General features: G+C 49.8%; 1 protein-coding gene across 1 annotated transcript in view; it reads left to right on the top strand.

Annotated features, from left to right (window-relative positions):
• Window positions 1-15,544, top strand: part of IL12RB2 (interleukin 12 receptor subunit beta 2) — a 69,686-nt gene extending 54,142 nt beyond the window's left edge. The window contains exons 11-16 of the mRNA XM_053592925.1: window positions 1,110-1,208; window positions 1,299-1,457; window positions 6,466-6,603; window positions 8,070-8,160; window positions 11,067-11,166; window positions 14,201-15,544. Of these exons, the coding sequence (XP_053448900.1) occupies window positions 1,110-1,208; window positions 1,299-1,457; window positions 6,466-6,603; window positions 8,070-8,160; window positions 11,067-11,166; window positions 14,201-14,722 (1,109 nt within the window). The 3' untranslated portion in view covers window positions 14,723-15,544. The remainder of the gene's footprint in view (window positions 1-1,109; window positions 1,209-1,298; window positions 1,458-6,465; window positions 6,604-8,069; window positions 8,161-11,066; window positions 11,167-14,200) is intronic.
• The last annotated feature ends 563 nt before the right edge of the window (window positions 15,545-16,107 follow it).

Below are 16,107 nucleotides of genomic sequence, written 5' to 3' on the forward strand. Positions count from 1 at the left end.
AAACAAACAAACCAAAAAAACACAGCTTCTGATGCTGCAGCCCCAAGCCTCTGCTCTAAACTCATATTTGCGTGGGGAAATGCAAGGGACTGAATTGGATGAGCTCCAGTGTGCTCATCTGGGCTTCCACGGGCCACATAGGACACGTGTCGGCGCCTTGCGTGGTTCAGGACAAGACGCCAGGCTGTGGGGCTAAAGCTGCTCAGGGCCCTGCCAGGTGCTTCCAGGCTCCATGTTGCTCGTTGGGCTTCTGGGTCTCGTGCCACCCGCGAGGAGTCTTTGCGACACCTACTTGCTGGAATATTTAGGGGGCAATGAATTTTCATGGAAAACACACAGAATTTAGTACATGACTCTGTGGGATGAAATTCCTCTTTCCGAGAGAAGAAAGAGCAAGCCCTCGTCAGTTGTTGATGTGGGGGCCCAGCCAGCTGCCCGCAACTGTTGGAGAGAGTCCCAGCTTTGGCCACCCAGCACGGTAGTTAACTAGTAGGGTGGTCTCTCTTTTCCCTTCTAATTTTCTTTTGGAATTTAAAGATAATACTGTGTATCATGAGCAGTATCTGTGAGAGGGACTTTCCTTCATTGGCGGTAGAAATCTGAGGCTCTTGGAAATAAGGAAGGCAAATGAACTTGCCAACAAGCTTCATGACTGACAGAAACCTGCAAAGTGGGGCACTTTAAAAGCTAGGAAGGAGCAGTGCCATCCCCAGGTACCTTCCAGACCTTCCAGGCTGAGAAGCAACTGCCTGGAACGCAGCGGGGCCCAGGAGTCCAGGAGTCGGACGGCTCCCAGAGGGCCCAGGCTGCGCATGCCCAGCCCAGCACCCGCTCCATCAGATCCTGACATTGTGCGTCATGGAATCAGAAAAGCCATTCGGGTTCTGTGGCTGCAAAAGTTCAGCCTCACTTTCTTGTAAACAGCAAATGATTTATTTGCAAAATTAAAAGGTTTTTTTTTTTTTCTTGAAGGCAAGTTTCTTTTTCTTTTTTACCAAATGCAGTCTGTGCGCATGCCTTGCGTATGTTTGTATCAGAGATTAAAATGGCTCCTGGTCATGACTCGGCAGTGATGACATGACGGTTACAGGAACTTCTTTTCCTTGCAGAGAACATAAGACCCTATGTCTGCTATGAGATCCGGGTGTTCACACTGTCAGGGGACCAAGGAGGATGCAGCTCTATCCTGGGCAGCTCCAAGGACAAGGGTGAGTCTCGGCACCTTTTGCAAAGTGTCGCTTTAGTTTAATGATCTGGCTTTGAAGGGTGACAGAAGTCTCTCATGTTCTGCTCTACAGCACCACAGAGTGGCCCCCACATTAATGCTGTCACAGAGGAAAAGGGGAGTGTTTTAATTTCATGGACCAGTAGTCCAGCCCAGGAGCAAACGGGCTGCATCCTGAACTACAGGATATACTGGAAGGAGCAGGACCCCGGTTCCCAGCCGCAGTTCTATGGTAGGTGTGAGAACCAGGTGCCTTCTCGCTGGGATGTCAGGAAAACACGGGTGCGGCCTCATGCCTGGCACTTAGTGAGCACTCAGTAGACATTTGTGATTGAAAGAAGAAATATAATAAGAGGCATCTAGACACACACGGAGTATTGGACACGTGTCGTGTGCCAAGAAAATTGCTAAGGGCACAAAAATGAAGGAAATGGATGAGCTCTCAAGGAGTGCACGCGTGGAGAGAGAGCATTTCAGCATTACGAGCTCTTTGCAAACTCATCCTAGAAAAAGCGCTGCCTCCCTCGCTGCTGATTAACCTGCCTGAATCCCTCCAGTCCCCTTCCAGGCGCTCCTCGGGGAAGCTGTGCACGGATGCCAGCGCCTGGTCACCCTTTAAAGTGATTTTGGAACTTTCTCCGGAATGGCCATCAGAGCTATTGTGTACAAGGTCAGACGATTCATTTCACAAACTCATCCTAGAAAAACTACTACATATCTCATTGCTGAGTAGCACTGAGGGAGCCCTTCACAGGTGACCACAGAGATATTTAGCAATGAGGTATCAGCACTTTTTCTAGGATGAATCTGCGAACTTAATTGTCAGGCCTTCGTGGACCCTTGAGGTTCAAAGGGATGGTTTTGGAGAACTTTTAAATCCCCACATTTGTAACTGTTGTCATAGCATATTATCTTCTTCTGAAAATGGGCAAAATACAAGACAGTTTACGTAAGGTTGTATGACCTGTAATAATTCTTAGCCGTGAAACTGAAGGATTAAACTAAGCCCTGCCTGGAGCACTGCCTCAGGTGATTTCATGGACACTCATTCTCATTGCAATTCTAAGTGGCCTGCCAAGTTTGAGGTTCAGATCTTTGATTTATTCAGAGCTTTTGTTGTTCTTGACCTCCCCTCTATTTCATAAGCAGGGGGCCACCTTCTAGCATGTCCTAAAGAAGGGACACTTGGGTTCCTTTATGAGAGCTGTAAAGTCTAGGAAGGCGGTAAGGAGCTACCCTGAGGTGTGGCTGCAGACATCCTCCTGCAGGTGTGATTTTTACCCAGGAAGCTTTCAGAGTTAGTCTTCTCTCTTGGCTATAGGAGATTTGCAGCTTTAAAAGCTAGTTAGTTTGTTATCATGTAAATATTACCTGCACAAGGCAAAAATTCCAATAGGTCAGAAAGATTTAAAATGAAAATCCTCCCTTTTTTCACACTTAACCGGTTAGCAATTTTTGTGTTTTCCTCCAGAAAAAAAAAAAAAAATTAGTGCATATGCGAGAATCTATTTGGGATCTTTTTCTGTGGCCAAGCCTTGCTGTTGTTACCCCTCAGCACTGCTGGGGGCTACTCCCTCCAGGCAACTCTGCCTCCTTCTTTTCTGTCAGCTCCATAGTATCCCATTATGGGCCCCAGGCCTCCTGTTTAATCCCATGCAGATAAACACAATGTGTCACTGAACAGAAGTGCTTTCTCAGGGGACTGTCAGGGTGAGTCTTTTCTGAAATGCACCCCAAGAGATAAGGAACCAACTGCCCTCTTCTTGGGCCGTTTGAAACTCTTCTTGTGACATTTGCCCCCCAAGTAATTTTCCTTTTGGTGGAGTTTAAGCTGAGATGCCTGTTTACAACCAGGAACATCAGTGCGGTCAGTGGGTTCTTCAGCCTCTTTCATGGATGTTGAAGAAAAGACTTTCCTTACACTGCCACTGCCCCATGACACCAGAGCCCATGTGGGACATTGTAAAGTGAGTCGAATGGCAGGGAGAACCCAGACACAGCCCTGCATTATGCCAGGCTAACCCAGTAAGGGCCTGCAAGTAAGGCCCGTTCCCAGGACACAGAAGTGACCTAACTGCTATGGCCCAGGACCCTCAGCTGCCAGAGATCATGGGTGAATCCTGCCCGCAGATTCTAGAGAGGGTGGTGAGAGGGAGCAGGTGGAGGAGAAGGGAGGGAAAGCTGAGAAAGCCTCACAGGGAAGGAAGAGGCCCCGGGTCCTGTGTTTGGCACCAGGCAGCAGCAACACAGGCACCTGCAGTGTGCTGACCCGGTGGCGGGAGGGCCCTGGGCATTTGCATTGTGGCGAATTCCACATGTGGTTCTGGCGCCCACCACCCCTCCAGGAGCTCATCTATGTTCCCTGTCCACTGATGGCCCAGCTTCTGGACACGCCTGCCCACAGACCCTGAGCAACAGGAGGGCAGATGCCGGCTGGCGGCTGCTTACTGCTGCCTCCCTGTGTTTGGAGCGCCGCCCTGTGGCAGGTGCCTATCACAGCACGTGGTGAGCTCTGCCCAGCCCTGGGTAAACTCAACGTCCATCAGTGGTAAACACTCCTCTTCGGTGACATGCAGCTGTTTGGTCTCTCCCCCCACCCCTCCCCCCAACTAAAGCGTCTCAGATGATTAACAACAATCACACATTCCCAAGCCCTGTCTTTATCATTTACCCACCTGAGTCTGACGTTTCAGAGCCAAAGATTGAATGGCCTCCCTTATCTCTGCCAGAGATCACAGCCAGGGCAGCGGGACCAGTATTTCCTGCTGGGCCTCTACCTTTCTCTCTCCTGTTCCACAGCTCAGCCAGTTTTGCCAACCTAACCGCTGACACCACCCTCCTCCCTGCTCCCCCAGAAGGGTTCTATTTTTGTTCTTCAAATACTCCCGCCTGTGAGTGTAAACTGCCCAGCGAACCACACAAATCCCTTCCTTCTGTTCCAAATCTCAGGAGCAAAGGACAGTCTCACTCGCTGGCACGGCTGACTCCCCAAAGCTCGCTGATGTTTGTTGCAGCAAGATAGCAGAAGGTCTCTGTAAATTAATTTTTTAATCCCCTGCCTTAGGAATAGGAAAAGAGCTTTCAGAACTCAGTCATACAGCTTAAGTCTGCACCAGTGATTTCACCAGGCCAGAGTAGACTTGGGAATTTTCCACATCTTTTCTCAACAGAATGTAAAATATAGAAATTGCTCTGATTATCACAACTCAGGCCTCCGCTGCTCTGGGTGGAGTGAATGCCAGCATTCCCGGGCTTCATCTTGTAATCACCTGCAGTTCTCTGGAAAAGGACAGAGTGAAAGGGGTCTCTGTTCTCCAGTGAACCCTTTGAGGCAGGGGCTGTGCCTTTGTGTTGTCAGGGTGGGCACTCCACGAGCAGGCTGATGGCTTACAAACTCGCCCTCGTGCTCTGTACAGACAGACCTTGGTCATCGGTGTCTCGTAGCTGCGTTTGTGTTGACATGCAGCTGTGTCATGCTGAGTGACCTTCATTATTTCACGTGCAAGAATGTCAGAGATTAATTAAAACAATGAACAAACATTCATATATTTCTTGTTAAACTTGATAAGAGTGGAAGTGAAATCAGGGACATATTAGTCCAAGATTATGGGGGTAATGCCATGAGGAAAATGGCAGTGTGCAAATGGATTAAACATTTGTCTGAGCGGAGAGAAAGCGTCACTGATGAAGAGAGGTCCGGGCAGCTAGTCACGAGCAGAACTGAAGAAAACATTGGGACAATTTGTCAGACTGTGTGTCAGAATCATCGGCTGACTGTGAGCAGCATAGCAGACCATGCTCAGTAGAGAAACAGGAAAATCTTAACTGCAAATCCTGGGCAACAAATCATGGTTCTGGCATCACAACAATGCACCTGCTCACACAGCACTCTCTGTGAGGGAGATTTAGCCAGTAAGCAAATAACTGTATGGGAACACCCTCCCTACTGATCTGGGCCCCAGTGACCTTTCTCTTTACCTTAAGATAAAAGAAATATTGAAAGGAAGACAGATGACATTCAGGACATCAAGGGTAATAAAATGACAGCCTTGATGGCCATTCCAGAAAAAAGAGTTTCAGAATTGCTCTGAAGGGTGGACTAGGTGCTGATGTCAGTGAACAGCTTCCCAAGGGGGAGGTGTGACCATAGTGATACTCAGCGAAGAGGTCTGTAGGACTAGGACTTTTTCCAGGATGAGTTCACCAACTTAATTGTCAGACTTTGTAACTCTCTGTGGGTTTTGAAATAAATTCAGCCTGCAGGACCTCATCTGCATTTCCCTGGAGTTTGTGAGCCAGGGTCTGAGGTGGAGACACACGTGCTCAAATCTGTTTCCCCTCCGACCAGCTGCACAGGGGGGTTGTCTCCATGAGCTGGCCCAGGTGGTGGCCTGGACTTTACAGTCCTTCCCAGCCTTGGAGAGGTCAAGCCCAAACCCATACCCAGCAAGTACCTAGGGAGGAGATTGCCTCTTTACTAAAATCCATGTTTAAAAGCCACACTCAGTTTCTTGGAGGCGAAAAACAACATCAGTGCTTTGCTCGAAACTCAAAATCTTCCTGCAGAGAAAAGTGCAGGGGTGTTGGGAACATAAGGAACTGGGGGTCTGGGCTCACACCTGCCAAAGGCATCTGATCTGAGTACCATCGTTCTACTTTTCAACGATTATACATCTAATTGCAGCAGATCATCACATTAAGCCCCACAAGCTCAGGACCCAGAGCCTATAAAAAGTACAAAATCTAAATCTAAAAATCTTAAGTGAATGTCTATTTCATCAATTGCAAACTTGGTTTTCTTAAAAATTCTATTACCTTGAAAACAATTTTCACATCTAATTTTCTCCTTGAGAATTCCAAAATGCACCTGAGAAACTGGAAACAGTATAGTCATGGGAAGTAAAAGGAGTTACTATGGCTAAATCATTTCAAAATCAAGATGACAAAAATCCTTCAGAAGATGTTAGCACAGAAAAGACATTTAATGTGTTTGATGAGCTACGAAGCAAGGCCTCTACAAATAACAGTGTCTTGGGTCTGTTAGGTATTAAGTGCTGAGGGATTAGGGCTACCATGTAACAGCAAAATGCTTTTTCCTTTCAAATTAGATGAAGCATTGAAAAGTAAAAGTGATCCAGGCATATACAAGAAGCTATAGAAAATTAAAGTGAAAATGAGTAAAGGCCCACATTCAACCATTTCCTTTAATGCATATATTTCTTCCTTTATTTTTCTTCCAGAAATCCCCTATAGAGTCTCCCAAAACTCACATACGCTAAACAACCTGCAGCCCAGGGTGACATACATCCTGTGGATGACGGCTCTGACGGCCGCTGGTGAAAGTTCCCCAGGAAATGAGAGGGAGTTCTGTCTGCAAGGTGAGAGTCAGCTTTACAGACGGCCGGTGTGCCCTGATTGTTACACAGGCACATGTTCCCCGGGCTCAGTATCCCTGCCGGCCTGTCCTCACGCATCAGAAGGGTCTCTCGGAGCCCCTAGATGCTGACACCCCCACTCCAGCGATAGCTCATCTGTGCTTCCCTGAGGGCCTCCCTCTGGAATTCACACCAGGCCGGGACCAGGCCAGCAGGGTCCTCCTGGATACCTAGTTCTGTCCTTTGCCACACATCTCAGAGTTCAGCACAAAGGCAAACCCAGCCCGCCTGCTGCTGCCGGGAAGGCCCAGCTGTTCCTCCCTTCCTTGTCTGGGCTGGTCCCCTTAACTTGTGCACTTGGCTGACTCCTGTTCAGCCTCCAACTCTAAATCTTTCTCTTTTTTTTAGACATAGTCTCACTTCGTCACTTTTCACAGAGTACTTTTGTGTTGTAGCTCACAACAACCTCAAACTCCTGGGCTCAAGTGATCCTTAGGTGAATAGCTGGGACCACAGGTTCCAGCCACAGCACCCAGCTATTTTTTTTTTTTTTTCTTTTTTAGTAGAGATGGGGGCCTCACTGTTGCTCAGGCTGGTCTCAAACTCCTGAGCTGAAGTGATCCACCTGCCTCAGGCTCCTAGAGTGCTGGGATCAGAGGCTGAGCCACCTCGCCTTGCCCCCACTCTAACCCTTTGACATCATGCCCTTTGCAAACCTTCCTCGGCAATGCCAAAGGCAGCTTCCCTGCCATTCTGTGTGACTCTGGGTTTTGCAGTTGCCCCCGTTTTCACACATGTCCTCAGCATTGTGGTGGATCACATGTGTGTCTCCTGGACTATATTCATGACTTCTCCAGAGCTGAGGTCTCAGTCACCTTGTATCCCAGCTCCTAACAGAACCCGGCCGTGGCCAGTACTCAGTGAATGTCAGATGAATGAATGACTCCAAAGGCAGTGAGATGCTGTCGGTCTTTTCATGGGCGGGAAGAGGCATGATTTCCAAGACTGTATCTGGACAGAGGGCGTGTCCCACAGTTTGGTACAATTAATGGCCGTATGTTCAGAAAGCTGTATTCATTCCTTGCCTGTGCTTCAATACAGCGTCTCTATAGCCTTATGACAACCGGCAAGGCGGCCAACACAGTCATTTTGTAGACCCAGAAACTGAGGTCCACAGCTCCCTGTCTATTAGTGGGAAAGCCAGGACTACAGCTCAGGGCTCCTGATTGGCGAGTGTGCTTGGTACTCCAGACCTCCTCCTTCTGAGCCCTCGTGGGCTGAGCTCCTCGTGAGACTCCAGAATCAAGCCCCGCAGGGTCCCTGGTCCTTCGCAGAATGGACAGAGACACGCTGGCCTTGTTCCCAAGCCCAGCTGCCCAGTGCCTGTGGGGAGGGCCGAGCGCGGCCACCCAGCACCAAGCTCAGAGGCGTGCTCACTGACCACAGCTCACGAGATGCCCTCTTTGCAGGTGGAGCCAGCTGGAAGGTTTCTGTGGCCCTGAGTGTTTGCATCGCCGTTGTCATGGTGACTGCTTTCTCCATGCGTTACTTCCGGCAAAAGTGAGTTATCCCTTTCAACTTGGTAAATGTATTTTTTTTTTTTTTAATGATAACAGCTGTTGCTGCTATGGGTCAGGGAAATGGGTGTCTCACACATTGTTGGTGACAGACTGAACTTACTCAGCCCTACTGGGTGACAGTAGGTGCCAAATTTGGTAGACTATACCTCTTGACCTAATAAACCCTAACTAGAAACTTATCCTAAGTACATCATAGATGTCTGCAGATATTGAGCAGAAAGTATTTTCACTGAAACATTGTTCATAAAAGAAAAACATTTGAAACAGCGTAAATGCTCAACGATGGGAACTGGTTAATTAAATCAAGCTAGACTTCATGCTGTACCATATGATACATCCATTAAGGATTATGTAGAAAATTAAATGGTATGAATGATATTTTTTATATTATGTTTAAAAAAACAAGTTACAAAACAATGTATTTTCATTTCTTAAAAATAGTGCATATGTACACATATATATGCAAGATTTATCAGCGTGATAGTTGGTTTAATATAAAAGGCAAAATTAATATGACTCAAACTAGCTAACCATTTCTCAACCAGGTGAAGGGCTGGCGGTAGGACGGTAGTCATCAGTTATCTGGGCACCTTCTGTTTTTTCTGCTCCACTGTCCTGATGTTAGCATTCATCCTCAAGCTCACCCCAAGTTCACCAAGGGCTACAGGACCTATCACCATCATGCCTGAGTTCTACAACTATAGGAAGAAGCTTGAGAGGCACCTACCCACACTTGCCTTTTAAGGAGCTGTCCATAAGTCACACATGATATCTTTGGTACCATCTCCCAGAGATGGCCAGAGCTTGCTAAAGCAGAGTGACTTAAAATCGTGGTCTTTTAGCTGAGTTTATTGTCATCCCAATAAATTGAGGCCTTCTTCCTAAGAAAGAGGTGAAAATGGACATTAGACAGCACTTACCCCTCTGCCCCAAGGATATACACCACACTAGTAATAGTGCAGATAGAATCGTAGGAGATTTTAGGGTTTTTTGAACTATTATTTCTTAATATTTCTTTATTAAACACATACTATTTTGTAAAGAAAAAAATTCTAGGCCAGGCGCAGTGACTCATGCCTATAATCCTAGCACTCTGGAAGGCCGACACGGGTGGATTGCCTGAACTCAGGAATTCAAGAGCAGCCTAAATAAGAGCGAGACCCCATCTCTACTAAAAATAGAAAAATTAGCCAGGCATTGTAGTGGACACCTGTAACCCCAGCTACTCAGGAGGCTGAGGCAAGAGGATCACTTAAGCCTAGGAGTTTGAGATTGCCATGAACTATGATGCCATGGCACTCTACCCAGGGCAACAGAGACTGTCCTAAAAAAAAAGATCAAATGAGTTATTCGATACAAAGCTTTCTTCAGGTGCTCTACAAATAGAAGAGATTAAAATAAAACTAGTTCAAAGTCATCCCACCAGCCACTGGACTTGTCTAACAGGTTTTACATTTGTTGGAGGTTCAATGTGTGACACATGCTTCAAAGCAAAGCTCTCTCTGTCTAGGCAGACCTTTGTGAATTCACAGTCACTTGGGATCACCTGCACCCTCTTCACAGACATATTGAGGATCAGTTAGGCTGAGGGCTAAGCCACTGCCCAAAAAGGAAAAAGAAAAAAATACAGTGGCTCAAATGAAATAGTTGCTTTCTCTCCTATACCAGCGTCACAAGGGTGGCGTCCAGGGGTGGGGTGGCTCTGCTCCAGGCAGTCATCCGGGGACCCAGTTGAGTTCCATCTCCCTGGCCCAGCATGCCTTGGAAACTGCCCACCCCTACACCATCCACACGGAATCACCAGCACCGCTGCTCAGCTTTCCTTGGAGAAAAGCTGGTTACATGGTCACATCTCTTCCTCCACAAGGTTGGACAGGCTGTAGAGGCAACTTTCCTGATTAAACGTCAGACTTACCAAAGCCAAGTCATTAAACAGCTGTCATGTTAGTCTTGGACTTCAAAAAATGACTAGTCGGGGGCGGTGCCTGTGGCTCAAATGAGTAGGGCGCCGGCCCCATATGCCAGAGGTGGCGGGTTCAAACCCAGCCCCGACCAGAAACTGCAAAAAAAAAAAAAAAAAAAAAAAAAAAGTGTCATCTGGTGCTAAATACCATCAGATTCTTTTTTTTTTGTTGTGGTTTTTGGCTGGGGCTGGGTTTGAACCCGCCACCTCCGGCATATGGGACCAGCGCCCTACTCCTTGAGCCACAGGCACCACCCAATACCATCAGATTCTTAAAAAAAAAAGAAAATGACTAGTCAAAATACTTGAGGTACATCCATTTGTAAGAAACATTTTTAGAATTTTTTTTCCTTCTACATTGTAAAAGACCTATATTTCCTCTGATCACCAAATAACATCCACTGCTAACAGTTTGGATATTTCCCTACAATACTTTTTCCTGACTTTGTAAAACATGGTTGTATTCAAGCTATATATATCATTTTGTGTCTTCTTCGGGTATTTTTTTTAACTTTTAAATAATTTACCTGTCATTACAAACTCTTTGTAAATACTCTAGTTAGCTAAATGTTAATAGTTATTGTGGGGACCCTGCTTTCCTGTCCGCTGTTCTGTCATGCTGGTCACACTTTACGGGGTCAGTTAATATTTGCTGAGTGCAACCACGCCTGGATAGTGCTAGAGCGCAGAGTGTCACGCTGAGCATGTGTTCCATAGCAGAGTTGGCAAACCCCAAGTAGCTGCCCCCGCTCTTTATCATCAACCCAAACTTCACAGAGAAGCACTCCTGCCTTGGATGAGCCTCAGCTTCATTCTCAGTGTTTATATTTTACTTATTTGCCTGCAGAAGCGCCCTCACTGACAGCACTGCCCCAGGAATCTGCGCGCACTTAACCGAATGTCCCTCTTTTCTTTCTCTGCAGAGTGTTTCTTCTCCTTTTGGCCCTCAGACCTCAGTGGTGCAACAGAGATGTTCCAGACCCCGCACACAGCATGTGGGCCAAGCAGCAGCCCCTGGAGGAGGTAAGGGGTGATGCCTTTGTGTCAGACCTGGGGCTCTAGCTACCACACCTGCATTCCCCACTGTGGTTACAAGGGCCTGGCTGCGGGGCTTCTGTGGGCGGGTGGCAGGTGCTCGGGTGATGCAATTCAGCACCTCCCTCTCATCCAAACAGATGATGGGCAGGAAGCTTCTGACACTATAGCTTCTGCCCCAAAGCATATTTCTTTAACATGCTTTCCACTCTCCTGCTCTCAACTTAATTCAAAACAAATTGAAGAGCAAGTAGAATATATTTTGCCATTTGCCGAACGTTTACCTGAGCATTGACTCATCCAAAATTCAAGAGATGTAAAGCTTCGGACTGTCCTGTCTGAGCACAGGGCACACTCCAAAGGCCCTGCCTTCTTGTATGGATACCACCGCTAAGTAGAGGAGATTCCAGTGCTAGGGGTGAACCAGCTGAGCTCCCAGGTGTCGCCCCATGCTGAGGGCCCACAGCTCCCTCACCGAGGGAGGCAGCTCTGGGCCAGTCGCAGACCTGGCTTGGGAGCTGGGAGCTTTGCCTCTCAGCTCTGTCTGCCTCCACTTAGCAGACAGAGCCACTGAAGGGTCTGTGACACGTAAAGAAAGGGCTGGGGAGATGCTGAGAGACTCATAAGGGGTTAGAGAAAGCAAGGACGGAAGAAGGTGCCAGGAACCGGGACATCTGCCCAAGGTCACCCGGCGTCCACGTTCCCTGCAGCTTTCTAAGTACAAGCACAAGTCGGGCCTAGCGTAAAGGTCCCCTGGGGAAGGGGGGGGCTTCAGCACGGGGCTCATCCCTACAACAAGATCTCACGCAACTACAAAAAAAGAGAGAGTGCCTGTGTGTCTGAAGAGCTCCAACATAACCAGTGAATTGGAAAAATTTAAAAATTAATAAACTTAAACAGGGCCTCCAAGATGAAGCCCCCTGAGGCAGCCTCAGAGGCAGGACCCTGGAAGTGGGCAGATTGTTTTAGAGGTCACACCATGTCCCTAGTGCCAGGGAGAGGCAGACGGCAGAGACACAATCATCTCTCTTTCCCCATCAGCAAATGTGCCCGAGCTCACAGCCATCCTATCTCTCTACCATTTCTTAAGATGTAGCTAAGAACTACATGCCTTAAAGATCAGTGGAAAAGGCCGAGTTGTTGAGAGATCCCTGGAATGTCACACAGCTTGTAAAAACTTAAAATAGCGTCTGTGGGGTTCCTGAGCAAGCTGGTATAAGAGGTTCCTCCTCAGGGCTGTCAACCTAGGGTCTGCTGTGTGCTGAGAAGCTTCCAGGACCTCACAAAAAACACCTCGCCCTGAGAAGGCAGCAGGCGGGTCTGTCCCAGGTCACGGCTCCCCCACATCTGCAGCAGCAGCCGAGCTCAGCATACCAGGGCCCGTCTAGATTCCCCAGCGAGAGGTGCACGCGCGTCCAAGCTTGGCAGGGTCCTTGCAGAAACCTGTCCTGCACTCACCATGCCCCAGGCGAGGGAGGGGCCTCAGAGGCAGAGTCAGACCAAACCCTCTTGCACAACTCGCCAGCTGACAAATCAAAGCACGGAGGCCCAGAGAGGTTGGTCGTAGTTCCACAGGCCTCAGAGCCTCAGAGCTGGGACTAGTCCTCAGGGTTCATCCTGTCCCCAGGCTGTTTTTTGTCATCCTACTCCTCCCTTAAAACATGGTCCCTATATGCAGATGATTTACAGACCTATGGGAAAAAAGGGACAGTCCAGAGCATCACGTGTCAGGGACCTGATGGGAGGGGTAAGGAACAGTCACAAGGGGCTTGATTGGAGTGGGAGATGCCACAAAGGGGATGGCAGGGCAGACAGCCGGAAGGTGTGTGGTTGCACTGAGGAAAGAATGTGTGTTATAAAGGCCAGGGCCTCAGCCGGCAGCAGCTTGTGAGGGGAATGCAGCCCAGGGCCAGTCGGGGAAGATAGCATAGCCAGAGACAGGGCTGAGGATGAGATAAGCCTGAAAAGAGGTAAAGACTTTGAAAAGCTGATAAATAAGAGGACGCTGAGGAAGAGAAAGTAAGTGCGAGGATTAACTAAGTCACAGAGTTGAGGCTTATTTTGATACAAACAAAATTAGGCGAAGAGAAAAGAGGATGAATGACATCTTCAAAAACTTATTCCAGAGTGCTCTTTCTTAAAAGCTGAGCTGACAGGAGCATTGTCCTGCCCAGAACCTTTCAGCGGGTTGCTCAAAGCCCAGGCCCTTCAGAACCCTTAAAAGGCCTTAATGCCGGTCCCTCCTGGTTCCCAAGGCTCAGTTTACCAGTGACAAGAAATGATCAGCAGGTGCCAGAATGCATCACTGCTCCTCTCCCACCTCCTTCCTGCCTGGAAAACCCAGGGCTCCACTCTACTATCCCCTTATCACCTGTGTAGTGTGACCTTAAAGTCTTCCCCACCTCCATCCATTGACAGAGGCAAGCCCAGCCTTCCCTTTGCCCCGGTGCCCTCTCTCAGAGGGGAAAAGCACCGCCTGGCCCACATGAGAAGCAGCCTGGAGGGGCTGGGCGTGGTGCTCACGTCTGTAATCCCAGCACTCTGGGAGGCCGAGGCAGGTGGATGGCTTGAACTCAGGAGTTGGAGACCAGCCTGAGCAAGAGGGAGACCCCATCTCTACTAAAAATAGAAAAACTAGCCGGCGTTGTGGGGGGCACCTATAGTCCAGCTACTTGGGAAGCTAAGACAGGAGGATCACTTGAGCCCAGGAGTCAGAGGTTGCTGTGAGCTGTGACACCATGGCACTCTACCCAGGGTGACAGTGAGACTGTCTCAAAAAAGAAAAAAAAAAGGAGAAAATCCTGGCTGAAGGCTGAACTGGCTCATGATTCAGTCACAGGCTTCTGTTCTCCGCATCCCTGACAAGGCTGACTGTGTCACTTACCCAGCAAAGTCAAAGGCCCACAGTGTCCTGAGGCTGGGCAGGCAGTGGTTTGCTGTGTGAGGCTCTGGGAGCCCTGGACCAGTGGGCTGTCAGGGCCACTCACAGCAGCATGAGCCTCTTCCTTCTCTCCTCCTGCAGGAGTGGACACAGCTACCCCCGGACAGGCTCCTGACAGCCCCTCCTGCTCCTGAGGAACCCGAGCCCCTGGTCATCAGTGAAGTCCTTCGTCAAGGAACCCCAGCCTTTAGACATCGCCTGTGCTGGCCAGAAAAGGGCCAAGGAGTACAGGGTCAGGCCCCTCCTGCCGAGGACGCCGTGCTCGGAAGCTCCAGTCCAAGGCCTCTGAGAGTTCTGCCCACCGAGAGAAGACAGCAAGGGGACCTGTATCGGGCGCTGGGGGGAAGGGACCCGGACACCAAGCTGGGAAGCCCGGCCAGCCCCCCAGTGGTCCTCCCAGCTGACTATCTCCCCACTCCCGAGGGCTACCTGCCCACTGGCACGGACGAGGCCCCCCACACCGGCCCGCAGGGAGAGGTGGAGCCCCAGCACATCTTCCTGTCCGTATTCCCCTCCAGCTCCTTTCATCCGCTCACCTCCTCCTGCGGTGAGAAGCTAACTCTGGCTCAGTTAAAGATGGGGTGCGATTCCCTCATGCTCTGAGTGGGGAGGCTTGACGCCTGTAAGGTCAGCATGGTCCTGACCGGCACCAGCTGCCCCACAGACACAGCGGCTGCCCCTCTGGGTGCTCCTGTTGGCTCTGGCTGCAGCTGAAGTGGGCACCGAGAACCGGCCTCCCCAGAGCCTGAGATTATACCCTCCACTGTGTGGACCGGGAGACCCCAACCAGAGTTCCTGGCAGGTTGGAGTTTCCTGGCTATGATGGCCAGGAAGGGAAAAGGGGAGGAGAGTGGAACGTCACCCTCTTGCTAGTGATGGAACACCTGTGCAGAGGGGCACTCGGGCAACAGCTGCCTGTATAGCACCCACAGCATGCCAGCAGTGAGCGCTGCCCAGCGCTGCCCAACAGAACCTGCTGAGAGGATGGCCGTGGGGCCTCTGCACCGTCCCAAACAGTGGACACTTGCCTGCTAGTCACTTGAACGTGTCCAGCTTGACCGAGGAACTGGATTTTGATTGTAATGAAACGCACATGGCCACACACGGCTGGTGGCCATTGTGTGGGGAATGCCCTCCACACTGGTGATCATTACAGGGAGGCTTCCAGACCCATCCACCTGGGTTATGGGGGAGGACATAAGGGCACTGGGGAGCACCAGTGGAAAGGCCCCGGCGGGCACGACTGTCTTTGTTTGTGGAGTTCTGAAAATGTGCCTTCTTCCTATCTCTGCTAGTTTATTGTTTTATTTTGCCTTCACCCTCTTTCAGTGGCCCCAGCAGCTCAATGGTGTGGCCCCGCTGAATGTCGCTCTCTTGTGAAGTGCTGGACCGAAGGCTCTGCGCCCTTGTGTCCTCTTCTCTCTGCTGCAGGTGCCGCCTCAGGATTTGGGCTCCTCAGGGTCTGGCCCCTCAGGGTCTGGGCCCCGGCCTCCAAGGTCCCACTCACAGCGTGTCCCTTCTCCTGAAGGCCCTGCGCTTGCATCCCCAGAAGACGCTGAGCCGGCCCTCCCACAGCTCCAGTGGAGCTGTAAGGTGATTCCCTCTGCTGCTGGGAACGTGACACACCCTGCTTGTCACCCCTGCCTGCTCTTCCCCTTCACTATAGACACTCCTGCTAAGCTGGTGGGAATAGTCTTGCTCTAAACTACTTATAGCACTCATCCCAAAAGGGCAGGATGAAAGATGCAACAACCTTTGTTTTAAATCCCTGTGCCAACCCTCTTCCCCCCACACACACACAGACCCTGGAGCTGGGGCCACCCCTCCACTCCTCTGCTTTCCATTCAACAAAGTGTTGCTTCTTCCTTAACCAACCATCCTAGGAAACATGTGCCTGCACAGCCCAGTCCTGTGGAAGTGACCGTTCTCAGCCTTTGGGTCATGGGATTTCCCTCGGATGTCTGTGGGGGGGGACAAACATTTGCTCT

This window comes from Nycticebus coucang, chromosome 5 (assembly GCF_027406575.1).
Source record: "Nycticebus coucang isolate mNycCou1 chromosome 5, mNycCou1.pri, whole genome shotgun sequence".
Classification (NCBI taxonomy): domain Eukaryota; kingdom Metazoa; phylum Chordata; class Mammalia; order Primates; family Lorisidae; genus Nycticebus; species Nycticebus coucang.